Here is a 14,203-nt window from a genome sequence, read left to right on the forward strand (position 1 = left end):
AAAAAATTTGCAGATGGCCCGTGCTATCAGCAGAACAACAAGCATTCCTAAAAGAGATTAGTTTGAATGTTTGAAAAATGTGCAATGCTATAAATCTGTATGACTGCACAAGTTCACATACACAAGTATATTACAAACACAAAGCTTAAATTTGACAGGAGAGCTGCCTTTAAAAAGAGCATTACTCAAGAAGGGGTGCACAGTATTCTGGTCAATGAAGCATGCCATTTTTAAACCACTGATTACATAAGCCAAAATATGACATGTATGTAAAATGAAACTCTGCTACCAGATGAATCTCTTCTGAGACAAAGCCCTGGTAAAAGTACCTTGTGTAACAAGGCTTCTGGCTGACAGCATTGTAACTGCAAGCTAAAAGCCTGTTTTTACAATAGAAGCAATGAGATACTCCACGTGCAAGGGACAGAAGCTTGATAAGGACAACACTGGTACAGCATGGAAGAAGTCCAGTCTTTCAGAGCACTCAGAGCACACAGATCTCTATAAGCTGTATATATGAAATACTTCATCATATTTATTGATTTGGGATCTAAATTGCTTAGCCTGGAGAAGAGGAGGCTCAGGGGTGACCTCATTGATGTCTACAACTACCTGAAGGGATGCTGTAGCCAGGTGGGGGTCGGCTTCTTCTCCCAGGCAACCAGCAATAGAACAAGGGGACACAGTCTCAAGTTGTGCTGGGGGAGGTATAGGCTGGATGTTAGGAGGAAGTTCTTCCCAGAGAGAGTGAGTCACCATCCCTGGAGGTGTTCAAGGAAAGACTGGATGAGGCACTTAGTACCATGGTGTAGTTGACTGGCTAGGGCTGGGTGATAGGTTGGACTGGATAATCTTGGAGGTCTCTTCCAACCTGGCTGATTCTATGATTCCAATTACATTAGAAGCCCATAAAGCTTCTATTGCAATTGTTTCATTAAAGCAATTCTGGGGCTTTCTCAATTGCCAAGTTGAGCCTATTTTTTTTTTTAGTATATTTGTGCCAGTATTTATATGTACATTTCACTTCATGTTCAAAAGATGCATAAATAGATTAAATCTTGATTTTTACTTAGCAGAAACTCCTATCTAAAAGTGACACTGATTATTAAAGCCATCTGTTACGGTAATTGTTCAAATCCTTCACCAGAACTGCATCCTTGTTTTATGAGAGGCCTAGCACATTTCAGATATCCAAATAAAAAAATAGCAGTTAACAAATAATTTAGAGATCAATGAATAAATTTGTAGGTTTTCTTTAGGAAGAAAAATATTAGCAAGAAGCTGAAGAAGAACAAGTAAAAACATCTGGAAACAATAAATACAAGCATATCTGCAAGGAGATAATAGGTGAAAGAAAAGTTATACAAATGTTTTCAGAAACCAGACACATACAGCAACATTGCTATAAACAGTCCTTCTATTAGTTTAGAGATGATAGTAGCCCATAGTTGTTTCCTGTTTGAAATTAGCTGGTCTAAACCAAGTCCCATTAAAAACACTTTAGCTAAGGTCATATGAGATTCAACCAGAGCAGCTACTGAGGTTTCCTTCCTTCAAATTAAAATTTTATAAATGTAGCCTTTTAAGCAGAACTGTGTCCTCCTGGAAAGATACAGGTAATATCCAGTTACTGGTGCTGCAAGCACATAAATACTAATTCCTAGTAGCTGTCATTATAGCTGTGCAAAAGGTCTAACAACTGAAAATTACTTAGGTGAAATCCATAAATTGTTTGTAGTAACTACTTCAGAGCTTTTGGTGTGTTCAGAGCTTTAAGAAATCAGGCTGCCATCATAAAGGCACTACAACACAAATATTTTTAAAGGTATGAATATCCAAGTTTTTCCCATCACAATGCAGGTATTATCTCCCACCTGAAAACACAAAACTTGACACTAAGACAGAACAGGTATTTTCCTTGGATCCTAGTTAACCAGCCTTTCAGAGATGCAGTCTCTTTCAATTAATTCTCTGAATACAAATACTGAGAAGACACTGGATAAACTACAGTCTACAACTATCTGAAGGGAGGTTGTAGTTAGGTGGGAGTTGGTCTCTTCTCCCAGGCAACCATCAATAGAACAAGGGGACACAGTCTCAAGTTGTGCTGGAGGAGGTATAGGCTGGATGTTAGGAGGAAGTTCTTCACAGAGAGAGTGATTTGCTATTGGAACGGGCTGCCCAGGGAGGTGGTGGAGTCATTGTCCCTGGAGGTGTTCAAGGAAAGACTGGATGAGGCACTTAGTGCCATGGTGTAGGTGATTGGCTAGGGCTGGGTGATAGGTTGGAGTGGATGATCTTGGAGGTATCTTCCAACCTGGTTGATTCTATGATTCTATGATTCTAAACAGAAGAAATGGAGCTTCTGTCACTAGTAGTGGGTGTATACAACTAGAACACACTTAATTCCAAAGACTTTTCAGTCCGAAGTCAAAAAAACTGAGTAGCACAGCAACTGGACTAAAAAGTCTCCTATAACCGTATCTCTTTCCTGACAAACTAAAAACTTATGCTAATAGGAAAGCTCTTTTACTATAAATAGGAATTGGCATAATGAACAATTATAAATAAAGAGTTTACTATCTTAAATATACAGAAAATGACAATTATATAGTTTTCAGGCTTCATTTTTACACTTCACAGAGATGCAGACTACTCATGTACTAAGAAAGCTGATAAATAGCTTTAGTTTCACTTACTTTAACAAGTTTTTAAAATCCTAACAGCCACAGTTTGAAGTTAAAGGCAATAATAAAACGCATGACGAAGATTGGAAATGCTTGCCTTTTTGAAGAACTCGCTTGTGGTAGAAAATAATGTGCTCCTTTTAGACTTAACTATACATAATGGGTGAAATTAGTTATTATTTTAAAAGTACTGGGTCTGTACTTTGGCACTGCAAAGGTGACGTCATTCTGTCTCAAGTCTGAGTTTTCCAAGTTAATCCTGAATAATGCCATACAAATACTCAATGTTTTAATTCAGTACTGCATAAAAAAATATTTATGCTGACCACCAGAAACCGAGTCTAAAAATTATAAAACCATTTCAAAAAACAGTATTTCAAAACCACTTTTTAAGTATATGCAAAACTAGTACATTATTCTAGTAAGTATGTGGGTGACGAGCAAGATCACTCTCTACTCTATGGAACTTTTTGTTCAGTTATTATCTTCTTCATATTAAAAGAAGAAATTTCCTAAAAGGCAAACTGTATTGTTTTTAACTTGACTGTATGCTTGTCTTTATTTGATAGCTCTCAGTATGGTAGACAATTGTCAGAAAAAGAAGCACCTTGGCTGCTTTTTTTGGTTCCTAAACACACTGGTTCTATAATAAATTGAGAATCCTTGTCTTGATAGAATTATGTCTTGTCAAGATAGAATAATGCCATCCTAGAAAAAATAATGTTTACTCTAAATAGTTTATTTTAAAAGTAGGCCAACTTTATGATTAAGTTGTACTTAAAAAAAAATTACTTTTCCATCAAGTTTAAGAATCCAGCAAGTACATTTTTACAATTGTCTACAACATAAGCTTTATCTTCATCAGCAGTTACCCTTCTAACAACAAATGCCCCATGAAGCATAATTTAAAAACTTCTCACTTAAAGCAAAATATTACCACAGAATTATGCAAACTAATTATTTTACTATGTATATAATCCTCACATGCAAAAGAAGTTTGTAAGGACACAAGGAAATACATACTGCTTTAACAAGCAGAACCTGAAGGTAGTCAGCAGTACTAAAGAGTACTGACAATATCAATATGCAATAAAGCAAGATAACAGTCACACTCCTAAGAAAATACACTTTTTGCAAATATGGTACTTTGCATCACTACAGAAAGCAAACAAACAAATAACTCCAAACCCCAAAAGCAAACACAAATGCTCATTTTTATAGCAAGGGACAGCTTTCACATTTTCAGAAGTCTGTGGAGACAAAGACACATATACTAAAAGACAACAGCAGCAACAGTGGCTTCAGGTTGCAGAAAGCATAATGGTAGCTTCAGCACAAAAGTCACTATGCAGGTTATTTGTAACACTGAAATTAAGTTGACACCTGCAAAGCTTTTTCTTTTTTTTTAATTGCATGAGCATTATGCAATCTCATTTAAGCTCAGTCAAGCATTCAAACAGTTTCCAAGAGCAGCTGAGCTATGCTTAGGAAAATGAACTTCCTTGCTATGTACACTTGCCATTTAATTTATAAGTTTGGTAGACATCAGACATGATAAATCAAATATTTTGAAGCAGTTTAGACAAAGTAGTTAACAGAGCAGAGAAGGGCACATCTGCACAATTCATTCAGGAGTTCTATTTCACATGCTTTCCAAAAAATATTCATAAGGGAAGCAAATGAAAGCTAAAGTTCAGTTTAATGTCATTTGCAAAATTAATTACATGCAAAGTTAAGCTAAGTTTTCATTGTGCATGTTTATATTTTGGGGTCCTGTTTCTGTTCTTGTTTACAGCACTGTAAACCAGATTACACAAACATGATATTACTATATGCTGGTTTGAGGCTAACAGGAATATTTTACTGAGAGAAATTAAATCCTTACCTGTGAGAGGAAAGAAAAAAAAAACAACAGTAACCTGTATCACTCATTCTCCTGAGAAACACTGGTAGTCAAAATATAGATAAGACACTCACTTCTCACACCCTTCTCAGCTAGTTCTCACTTCTACTTCTCTCTGGCAGTCTATGTGGTTGCATCTGCCTTAACTCTAATCCAACCTAACCCTTTTTTTCCCTTAACTTTCTTGTCGTCTTTTTGGCATCTCACTTCAGTTCTCTCCAGATTTGTCATGTGAGATATATGGGGATCGATCTGGTTATTTCTGAAGGGGAAAAGGGGCAAGAGGTTTGGGTCAGGAGCCTCCTGACAGTCTGATTGTTTTGGGAGGGATTTTGTGTTTCTGTATTACTTTTAAATTGTATATAACTATAAATATATTGTGTATATACATGCTTGTAAATTGTGCTAAGCTGTAAATATTCCTTAACTTCCAAATGGCTGAGTCCAGTCTGGGTGAATTCACTGCGGGGGGGGGGCGGGTAACTCCCAAACCATCACATACTACGAGCAGAAGATCTTGTTGTAATAGGACTTAATAAATTGATCACATCTTCCACTGTAATAGGCCACCAGGTGAAAGGCATATTGGTCTTACTGAGTTTCAGTGTAAGGCTTATTTGCCTCTGTTAAGACTGAAAGGTTTTTTTAGGGGAAAAAAAAACAAACCAACCAACAAAATCTCATTGAGAAAATCAAGTGTAACAGTCAGCTGTGGCAAGTAAAATCTACCAGACAACATCAACTATTTCTGGGAGCTGATGAGGCTGTGTATTATCAGAAAGGCATTAAAGTAACTGCCAAAACAAGAAAGTGAGAAGTGGGATGATATCCATGTTAGACTACATTAGAAAGAAGAATCAAAGAATCTTCCTATCTTCACATCACAGTTACTCTAGTTTCAGTAGTAGAGGTGGAAAATACTGACAATATTTCTGTTGGCAGTCTTAAGATTCTCTTACCTCATTATTTGGATCTTGAATGACTTTATAAAGAGCTGGTACCAGTGGTTTTTTTCGGTGCAATGTAGCTGCATAGCTTGAAATCTGTGTTTCAGGTAAAGCCTAAGGGAAAAAAAATTACCCTGATAAATCAATGCTTCCAAGTATTAAGTCATCACAAAAGTATTCCATCTTATCTCATCAACAAGAAAAAATCTTGACATTCAGTAAATTATCAGAGTATCAATCTATTTTGTTCTGTATAGGGTGACATGCCAACTTCCAGGGTTAAAATCCAAAAGCAGTTCCAGACTTTTCTTTCATAAAATCATTTGCTCCAGCTTCATAGAATATCAAGAGAACTTTCATATATTTAGCACCTAGAAATGTTGGATCAGATGATCCTTGAGGTCACTTCCAATGTGGCATTCTGTGATTCAAAGCCTTTATCAAATTAACTTGACTTATTTAAAAGGCGTGGATAACCTAGAATGAGCACAGACAGCCTTAAGTGCCACAAAGTAACCATGTCTGCAGATTTTGCACCTTTGGCTCATCAACAAATTTCCAACAATAGCATGTAATGACATTGTGTATTGCCAATTATGTGAGGAACTAATAATTCTTAATTTAAATAACAGATTCATTTCGTATCAGTAATAAAATACAGTATTTGTTTATGCATTAAACTTTATTTCATGTATCATAATTATCAACATGTAAAATAGCTTAAAAATACTTCAGATCCCTCATGACAAAAAACCTTTATGCAGATGATAGGGAAAAAATATTTTTCTTTAAGTTTCAAACACATCTAGTATAAACTTAGGCAATGTTATCCAGCTGTCAGTTAAATTCTGTCAGCCTGATTTACATAGAAATACATGCTTTATAAATCCACATTGCTATAGCAGTGTTCTACTACGCAGTAATGAACTACTACTAAAACTATGCATTGCATATTATGTACCAGCTGACTCATTTACACAGACCTTGGCAGGCTTTATGCATTATAAGATGCCTAAATATCAAGTGCTAGATAGATAAAATGTTAATTATTTGACATATGGTGGCATAATGCCAATGGTATAGCTATCGCGCATCTCACCTTACCTTGAATTCTGAAAGCCATTCTTCCACAACACCTCGTTCTGACCCCAGCATTTTCTTACTTTTGCTTCTCTCTTACCTTTAGATGTCAAAGATAAAAAGAAATAAGAGTTCTGGCAGTAAAACTTAGTTTTGTAAAATCCTATCTCATTGAAAAGTTGCTAATGTATTTCCAGTAGGCTTATACAGTATCAAACAACACAAAAAGTTGCATTTTGGACAATAAGCCCCATTTTCTAACAATGATGAAACTGTTCTCTTCAGATTTTTTGTTAAAAGTCCTGCACATTAAAGGGAAGGAGAAAAAAAAAGGAAAAGGATTCAGTGCTTCAGGCGAAAATGTATATAGTTTAAGACAAACACAACATCCCAGTCTTGCTCTCTTAAAAAATACAATATGAAGAGAACATAACTGGAGCAAAGTAAAGAATATCATGGAACTATGACCATTCTAGATACAGCTCAAAATAAGGCAGTTTCATAAACCCAGTAAGAAATCATAATAGCAGAATTTGACTCCTTAAACTTTCCTTTAAAAGAATTATGACGTTTCTTGTTCAAACAGCAATATTTACCTCTTCTAAAAGTATGCTGAAATTCTCAGAAATAAAAAGCAAACTTGCAAGGACAAATATTGTTATTTTATTTATATCTTTCATTATCTAAAATCTTTGGAAGCAAGAATGTTTAAAACACAAGGCATCATTGCCTGCCTTTGCTTAACATTTAAATAAAGTCTAAGCACCAAGGGTCATTTTTGTCTTCCTGCATGACCTCAGTATAAATTTGCAATACCTGGAATTCATTATAGTCCTAGAACATTTTAATCTGATGAAGTGAAATTAAGCTATAGCATAATATTAGAATACTAAGAATAACAGCCCTGAAAAAATAATGAATTGAAGAGACAGTAAAATCTAAGAGCTGTTTGAAGCCACACTTGGCACATGAAGGCAGTGATTCTAGTAAAGGCTTCATTAAAAGTTTGGTTTTGACAGGACTCGCAGGTTAACAGTTGCCTGTACAGAGAGAAGTAATAACTGTGAAGGAACTCTGTACTTCAGGAGATACTTTGGTCACTGTTTTGGTGTTTTTTTTAATTCTTTTAAAGAAAATGCTATTACCATACAACAGTTACATGCAACAAAGCTGTCACATATCATCATCAACCTTTACCACAGTTTCCCTAAAAACTACAAGCACCCACTAGCTTCAGAGCCCTTGTTTGGTGAGGCTTTTTTTGTTTGGTTGATTTTGGTTTTGGTTTTTTTTTAAGAACTGATATGTAATTGTTAAACAAAAAAGTAAATGAAATAAGATACTAAAATTATGTTTGGAAGCTGTAACTTCACTGCTACCAACTTTGTATGAACAAGGTAACGTGGCATGTTGCATAGCTCTTGGCAGTGTCATTCAGAGAATACAAACTCCAGCAGGTAAGGAACTGCCTCAGATATTTCAGGCATGTTTAAGTATCCTAAAAGACATATCACAGAATGGCAGGGGCTGGAAGGGATCTCTAGCGATCATCTAATTGCAATCCTACTGCTAAAACAGGTCCACCTAGATCAGGATGCACAGGAATCTCTCTGGGGAGCCTGCTCCAGTACTCTGCCACTCTCAAAAGAAAGAATTCTTAGTGAAACCTCTTGTGTTCCAGTTTGTGCCCACTGCCCCTTGTCCTATCACTGAGTACAGTATTTCAGATGTGGCCTCATGTCATGCTTTTGACTCTGCAAGTTCCAACAGTCTGCTGTCATGAAAAAAAAAATCCTGTTTTGATTGATGTTCCCTGATGAGGAATCGAACCCAGGCCACATAGTTGAAAGTAAGAATCCCTAGAGCAGAGAAGAGGGAGAGGAGAGGTTCCCTGATCTGCTGCTAACACTGCTTAGTGAACCCCATGATACCAGAAGAGCACACTGCTGCCTCAGAGTTAACTTGTCCATCAGGACTCCCAAGTTCCTTTGCAATTACTTTACAGCATTGGGTTATTCCTCCCCAGGTGCAGGACTGCACATTTACCCTTGCTGAACATGAGATACCCCTCCATCCAACTATGTATCCTATCCAGGTTGTGCTGAATGGCAGCACAGCCTTCTGGTGTGCCAGCCATCCCTCCCAAGTTTCTCTCATCAGCAAACTTTCTAAGAGTACGCTCCATCTCTTCATCGTCATTTTCCTTGATAATGTTGAACAAGACTGTCTGCAGTACTGAACCCTGGGGAACACTGCTAGCCTCTAACTGTATCAGACTCAGAAATAACATTTGGACTAATTTAAATTCAAGTAACACTTGGGTGACTTCAGCAGAAGCACTGACAAATTAACACAACATACACACATAAACATTTGCAAACAAAGGTTTCCAGAGACATCTTTTTCACAGGATAGGGAAACAGACTTCAGTCACCAGAATACACCAGAATAAGACATGGAAAAGTTAAATTTACAACACGACAGAGGTAGTTGAGATTTAGTTTCTTCTGCCTGGAAAATTATAAAAAAAAAAAACTGGTATTTTCTACAGAAAATACAACATTCAAATTTACCTCTTCTAGGAAGTCAATTTTCTAAAGGAGGAGGAGGAAGAGGATTGTAGCAGTTTTTCAACCTGGGATGCATTTGTCAAGGCTTCAAGTACTGCCTTTTTTTCTGAAAGGTGAAAAGAAACTCTGATGATTACAAAACAAGGAGAAATACAGTAAAGCAAAGCAAACAGTAATCTATAGAATCACAGCATCATTAAGGCTGGAAAAGACCTCTAAGGTCATCACATCCAACCATCAACACACTACCACCATATCCTACAAGCATGTCCTGAAGTGTCATGTCTACAGGTTTTTTTTAACGTCTCCAGGAACGGTGACTCCACCACTTCACTGGGCAGCCTGTTCCAATGTTTGACCACTCTTTCAGTAAAGATTTTTTTCCTAGTATGCAATCTAAACCCTTCCTGGTACAACTTGAGGCCATTTCCTCTTATCCTATCACTTGTTACTACGGAAAAGAGACTAACCCCCACCTCACTACAACTTCCTATTAGACAGTTTCAGAGAGCAATAAAGTCTCTCCTCAGCCTCCTCTTCTCCAGACTAAACAACCCCACTTCCCTTAGCAACTCCTCATACGACCTGCTCTCTTGACCGTTGACCAGCTTCACTGCCCTTCTCTGAACACACTCCAAGACCTCAATGTCTTTCTTCTAGTGAGGACCCCAAAACTGCACACAGTATTTGACTGCAGTATCATCAGTAATGAGGACAGAAGGGCAATCACTTCCTGCTGGCCATACTATTTCCAATACAGGCCAGGATGGGGCTGGCCTTCTTGGCTGGGCCCAAAGAGTGGTGGTGAATGGTGTTAAATCCAGCTGGCAGCTGGACACAAGTGGTCCCCAGGGCTCAGTATTTGGGCCAGTTCTCTTTAATATCTTTATCAGTGGTCAGGATGAGGGGACTGAGTGCACACTCGGGAAGTCTGCAGATGAGTTAACTGGGAGGAAGTATTGATCTGCTTGAGGGTCGGAAGGCCTCTACTAGAGACCTGGATATGTTGGATTGATAGGCTGAGATCAATTGTATTTTGTATGAGATTCAACAAGGACAAGTGCTGTGTCCTGCATTCAGGTCACAACAACTCTATGCAATGCCCGGGGCTTTGTAAAGAGCAGCTGGAAGCTGCCTGGCAGAGAAGGACCTGGGGGTGTTGACTGACAGCAGTGTGCCCAGATGGCCAACATGGCCTGTATCAGGAATAGCATGGCCAACTCCTTTACTGAAAGGGGTTGAATCCCCTACTCCTAGAGGTGTTTAAAAGATGCAGAGATGGGATGCTGAAGGACGTGGTTATCACACAAGCCTTAACAGAGTTAGATAATGATTTGACTTAATGATATTGAAAGTCTTTTCCAACTGTAATGACTGTATGACTGGAAAAAAAAAAAAGAAAAAGAAAATAAGGCTTAGCATTTTAGCAGAGTAAGTAAGGCCCTAAAAAGAGAGTTTTGTCACCTAAGGGGAAAACTCTTACACATTAGTGGTATACACTATTACATGCACAGTAGAAAACTGAAGACTACTATGAAGAGCAGTCCAAGAAAGATGCAAGCTGAACGAAGAGAGTAAGACTTTTAAGTTAGCTGAATCAATACCCTGACTTTGGACAACATACTTGTTATATGGAATATATTAAAGACCCTTACTATAATTGTTCTTAATACCTATTACTTACAGAGGGAAAATTTCACTATCATTGAATAATCATGTATTACACTAAAGTTCATGTAGGATCCCTTCACACAGAGCATGAAGTAAACACAAAAATGAGCCCACTCAATAAATTAAGGGATTTCAATATCTGGAGACTTCTAATAGGAAAATGAAGTATACAAACAATAGGTATCTTCAATTCTGTACTGCTTATTCAATTAATTACTTTTCCAAATGACTGAATCACTTAAAGCTCTTTTCTTCTTCCTCCTCTGCAGCAACTAGCAATAGGCTAACAGGAGGTATTATGCTTTTCAGGCTACAATGCAAGTGAAGCACATGGAATTAAGTAGTAGAGAAGGCAGAATGGATTTTTGTAACAGAATAGTACAAAATAAAATGTTACAATCTAACAAGATATAATGTCAGACTGCTAACAGTGTACTGTTTCTCATACTGTAAGGGTAGAAGTCATTATTATAAAATATCATGAGGGCAATAAGATAAGATTTTAGATAATCATTTTAACATGAGTTTTGCATACTTTTCTTTTGTGGAACAAGATTAGTAAATGAGACAACTTAACAGTGTAAGCCAGCACATAGGTGATACGCTTCACAATGAACTTCTGCTAGGAGTATCTCCTCCCTTCATTTCTGATTATACAGGCATATACAGCTTCATCTAGCTACTGTCAAGCTACATTAAAACAGACACAGTATGGTCTGATTTCCACACTGGAAAAGTTGACGACTTTTAGGTTAATCTGGTCCCAAGACAAAAGTAAGACCAGCTCTGGGAAAGCTCAGTTTTGCTAGATTATGTCTCATACTTTTTTAAAAGTACATGTATTATAATACATGTTTCTTATGACAAACATATCACAAATGCAATTGTGATTCACTTCTATTCATCTACATAAATATATTATTCTACAACAATCACATTTAATAAATACTTACACAACCTGCCATTTTGGCAAGGGAAAAAATTGCTGAGGGCAAAAAGTTTAAAAATCAGAACTCCAACTGCATCTTGGTATTAGAAACAGGAACAAACATTCTGCCAGGACTGTCTTGACTATACAGCACCACAACACACAGAAACTTCTACGAGGAGCACAATTAACAAAGGCAGAAAGAAGCCAAACATTCTCTCGACAGTTGTTAATGTAAATCTTCAGCTTAAGCATTCTCTGTGATAGGATTAGAGTCCTCCTGCCAGTCAGGTTCTTAGATAATTGTACTGCAAGCTAAAGCAGACAGACATGCATTCTAACATTAAAATATAAATTATGACATACTGCATAGATAGAATTTAAGTTGCCAGACTTACTAGACAAGCCTTAATCACACAAAACAATTTGGATAAGTAATTTCTTCCCTGTCCACCCTGAGTCACTAGTAATAACTAGGCTAAAAAAAATTTTTGGATACCAGCAACAAAGTAAGTTACACTAAAGTCAATGATGATTGGCAATACTCCTGAAAACTTTAACAGTACCATACTAGCACAGTGAGTTCCACTTCTTATCAATTCCTACCACTTTTGGCTGTAGCCAAAAAAACCTAGCAAAGACACAGCCCATCTGTCATTCCAAAACACTTCCTCCAAGTCATTTTAAGCCCTCAGTTATCTTCCATGCCCTTTCAAGTACCAAAAAGCTCAGCTGACAAACCCATCTTTCCATAATTGCTACAAGAAAACTGCTTTGCAGATAGAAAGGTGATGAAGGCAAAGAGTTAAAGGAAGCGTGAACAAAAATGCAACACTGAAAACATACATTTCATATCAGATTTTAAGATATTACTTTAAAGCTTTTTTATTCTCTATTGTAGTGCTCAAAAAACTGTAGAAAACTATGAAGCTAGGTGACTAAAGAAAAATAATTCCTGTTTGCCTCAGAGGATCTAAGAACCTAAATAAAATACAATTGTACACTTGTAGCCACATGTCTCTCAGGAGTTCATGCAATGAATGAAGCTGAAAAGAGAAGGGTCAAGATGATTGAGAATGTGGAAAGAGACATTTATCTTTTGTATAAGAAGAAAAGAGTCCCCTGTGTTCCTTACAGGATTTCAGAAACATTAATATAACAAAGAAATTATCCTGCAGCCTTAAATACAGCAAGAGACATGTAGTTATTCTATTATAAAGACACGACACACTTAAAAATACATATACATACACGTAGCTTAGGCACAGAAGTGTTACCTTACTCTCTCAGCACCAGTTGCCTTAGAAACAACTTCCTATTGTCATTCTACATTAAACACAATACCTTCTCATCAGTACCGTGTGTGATAACCCATCCTATGTTAAACAATCCAAGCTTGGTTTTCCTTTGCATCAGTTCACATGCAATAACTCTTTCTATGCTAGTTTGTCTGAACTCATTAAATATTTCCATGCATATTGCCTTCCGTGTAACCCTCTACCTCTCCCAAACACCTTCTTCATTCACAGTTTTGGTTCATGAAGTAAATTAAATCTAGAAAGACTTAACTAAAGATAGAAATTGCACAGCAAAAATGTAGCCTAAAAAAGAAATACAAAACAAAAAAAACCCCAAAACCAAAACAAACAAACAAACAAAAATACCCTAACCACAAACTAACACTTACAAACCCACAGCTGAGGGATATTCCACAGTAAGTACCAAAATGAACAGGCATGAGCTACAATAAACCTTGAAAAATATTTTCTCTGGGGAAAAAAACAAATCCAAAACCAACCGTAAAGAAAAATAATAGAATTACACAAACAAACCAAACAAAAAAAAACCCTCAACAAACAAACAACATACACCATTGGAAAAAAATAATACAAGCTTTGGAATAGGACTGCAAACATTATGCTGGGAGAAGTTCACTGTCTTGCCTGCAAAGGAAAGAAATGTATGCAGAAACAATTCTGCAATACAAACTGTAGATTCTATAGAGCTTCCCATTTTTGTGCTGTAGAATCGATAGAAATGTCTGTTACATTCTGGAAATAATCATTTAAAAAAATAATTCCTCTATCAATTCTAGACCAACAAAATATCAACATTCATTTCACACTGTAGTGCCTGCTAGCAACTGGAATTTAAGTTTACATATTTGTTAATTAATCAAACTTGCATTGTTCTACCCTAAATAATTCCAAAGAGATGTGATGTAACCTAAAGGAGTCTCTGGTGAAAGTAATAAAATGCTTCATTCTAATCTTTCAAACTGCCAGATGGTAAAGCTTTCACCTCCAGCAAGCAGAGTGTAAATACATGAGCCTGAGGTGACAGATCTCCACTGTCCATCCATACACTTACACATCCACAAACTCTTCAATGCAATCTTCAAATGTATCTGAATTTAC

At 36.8% G+C, this 14,203-nt stretch overlaps 1 protein-coding gene across 7 annotated transcripts in view; it reads right to left on the bottom strand.

The window, feature by feature from the left end:
- The window catches only part of LOC135184583 (hyccin 2), a 78,998-nt gene that overhangs the window by 47,547 nt on the left and 17,248 nt on the right, over positions 1–14,203 (bottom strand). For 6 of the 7 annotated variants that reach the window (XM_064160571.1, XM_064160534.1, XM_064160523.1 and 3 more), the window contains 3 exons: positions 9,191–9,293; positions 6,642–6,717; positions 5,550–5,651 (listed from right to left, as the gene is read on the bottom strand). In XM_064160571.1, coding sequence (XP_064016641.1) covers positions 5,550–5,651; positions 6,642–6,692 — 153 coding nt within the window. In that variant the 5' untranslated portion in view covers positions 6,693–6,717; positions 9,191–9,293. The remainder of the gene's footprint in view (positions 1–5,549; positions 5,652–6,641; positions 6,718–9,190; positions 9,294–14,203) is intronic. The other variant, XM_064160506.1, reaches the window with a different exon arrangement.

Source organism: Pogoniulus pusillus, chromosome 2 (assembly GCF_015220805.1).
Source record: "Pogoniulus pusillus isolate bPogPus1 chromosome 2, bPogPus1.pri, whole genome shotgun sequence".
Taxonomy (NCBI): domain Eukaryota; kingdom Metazoa; phylum Chordata; class Aves; order Piciformes; family Lybiidae; genus Pogoniulus; species Pogoniulus pusillus.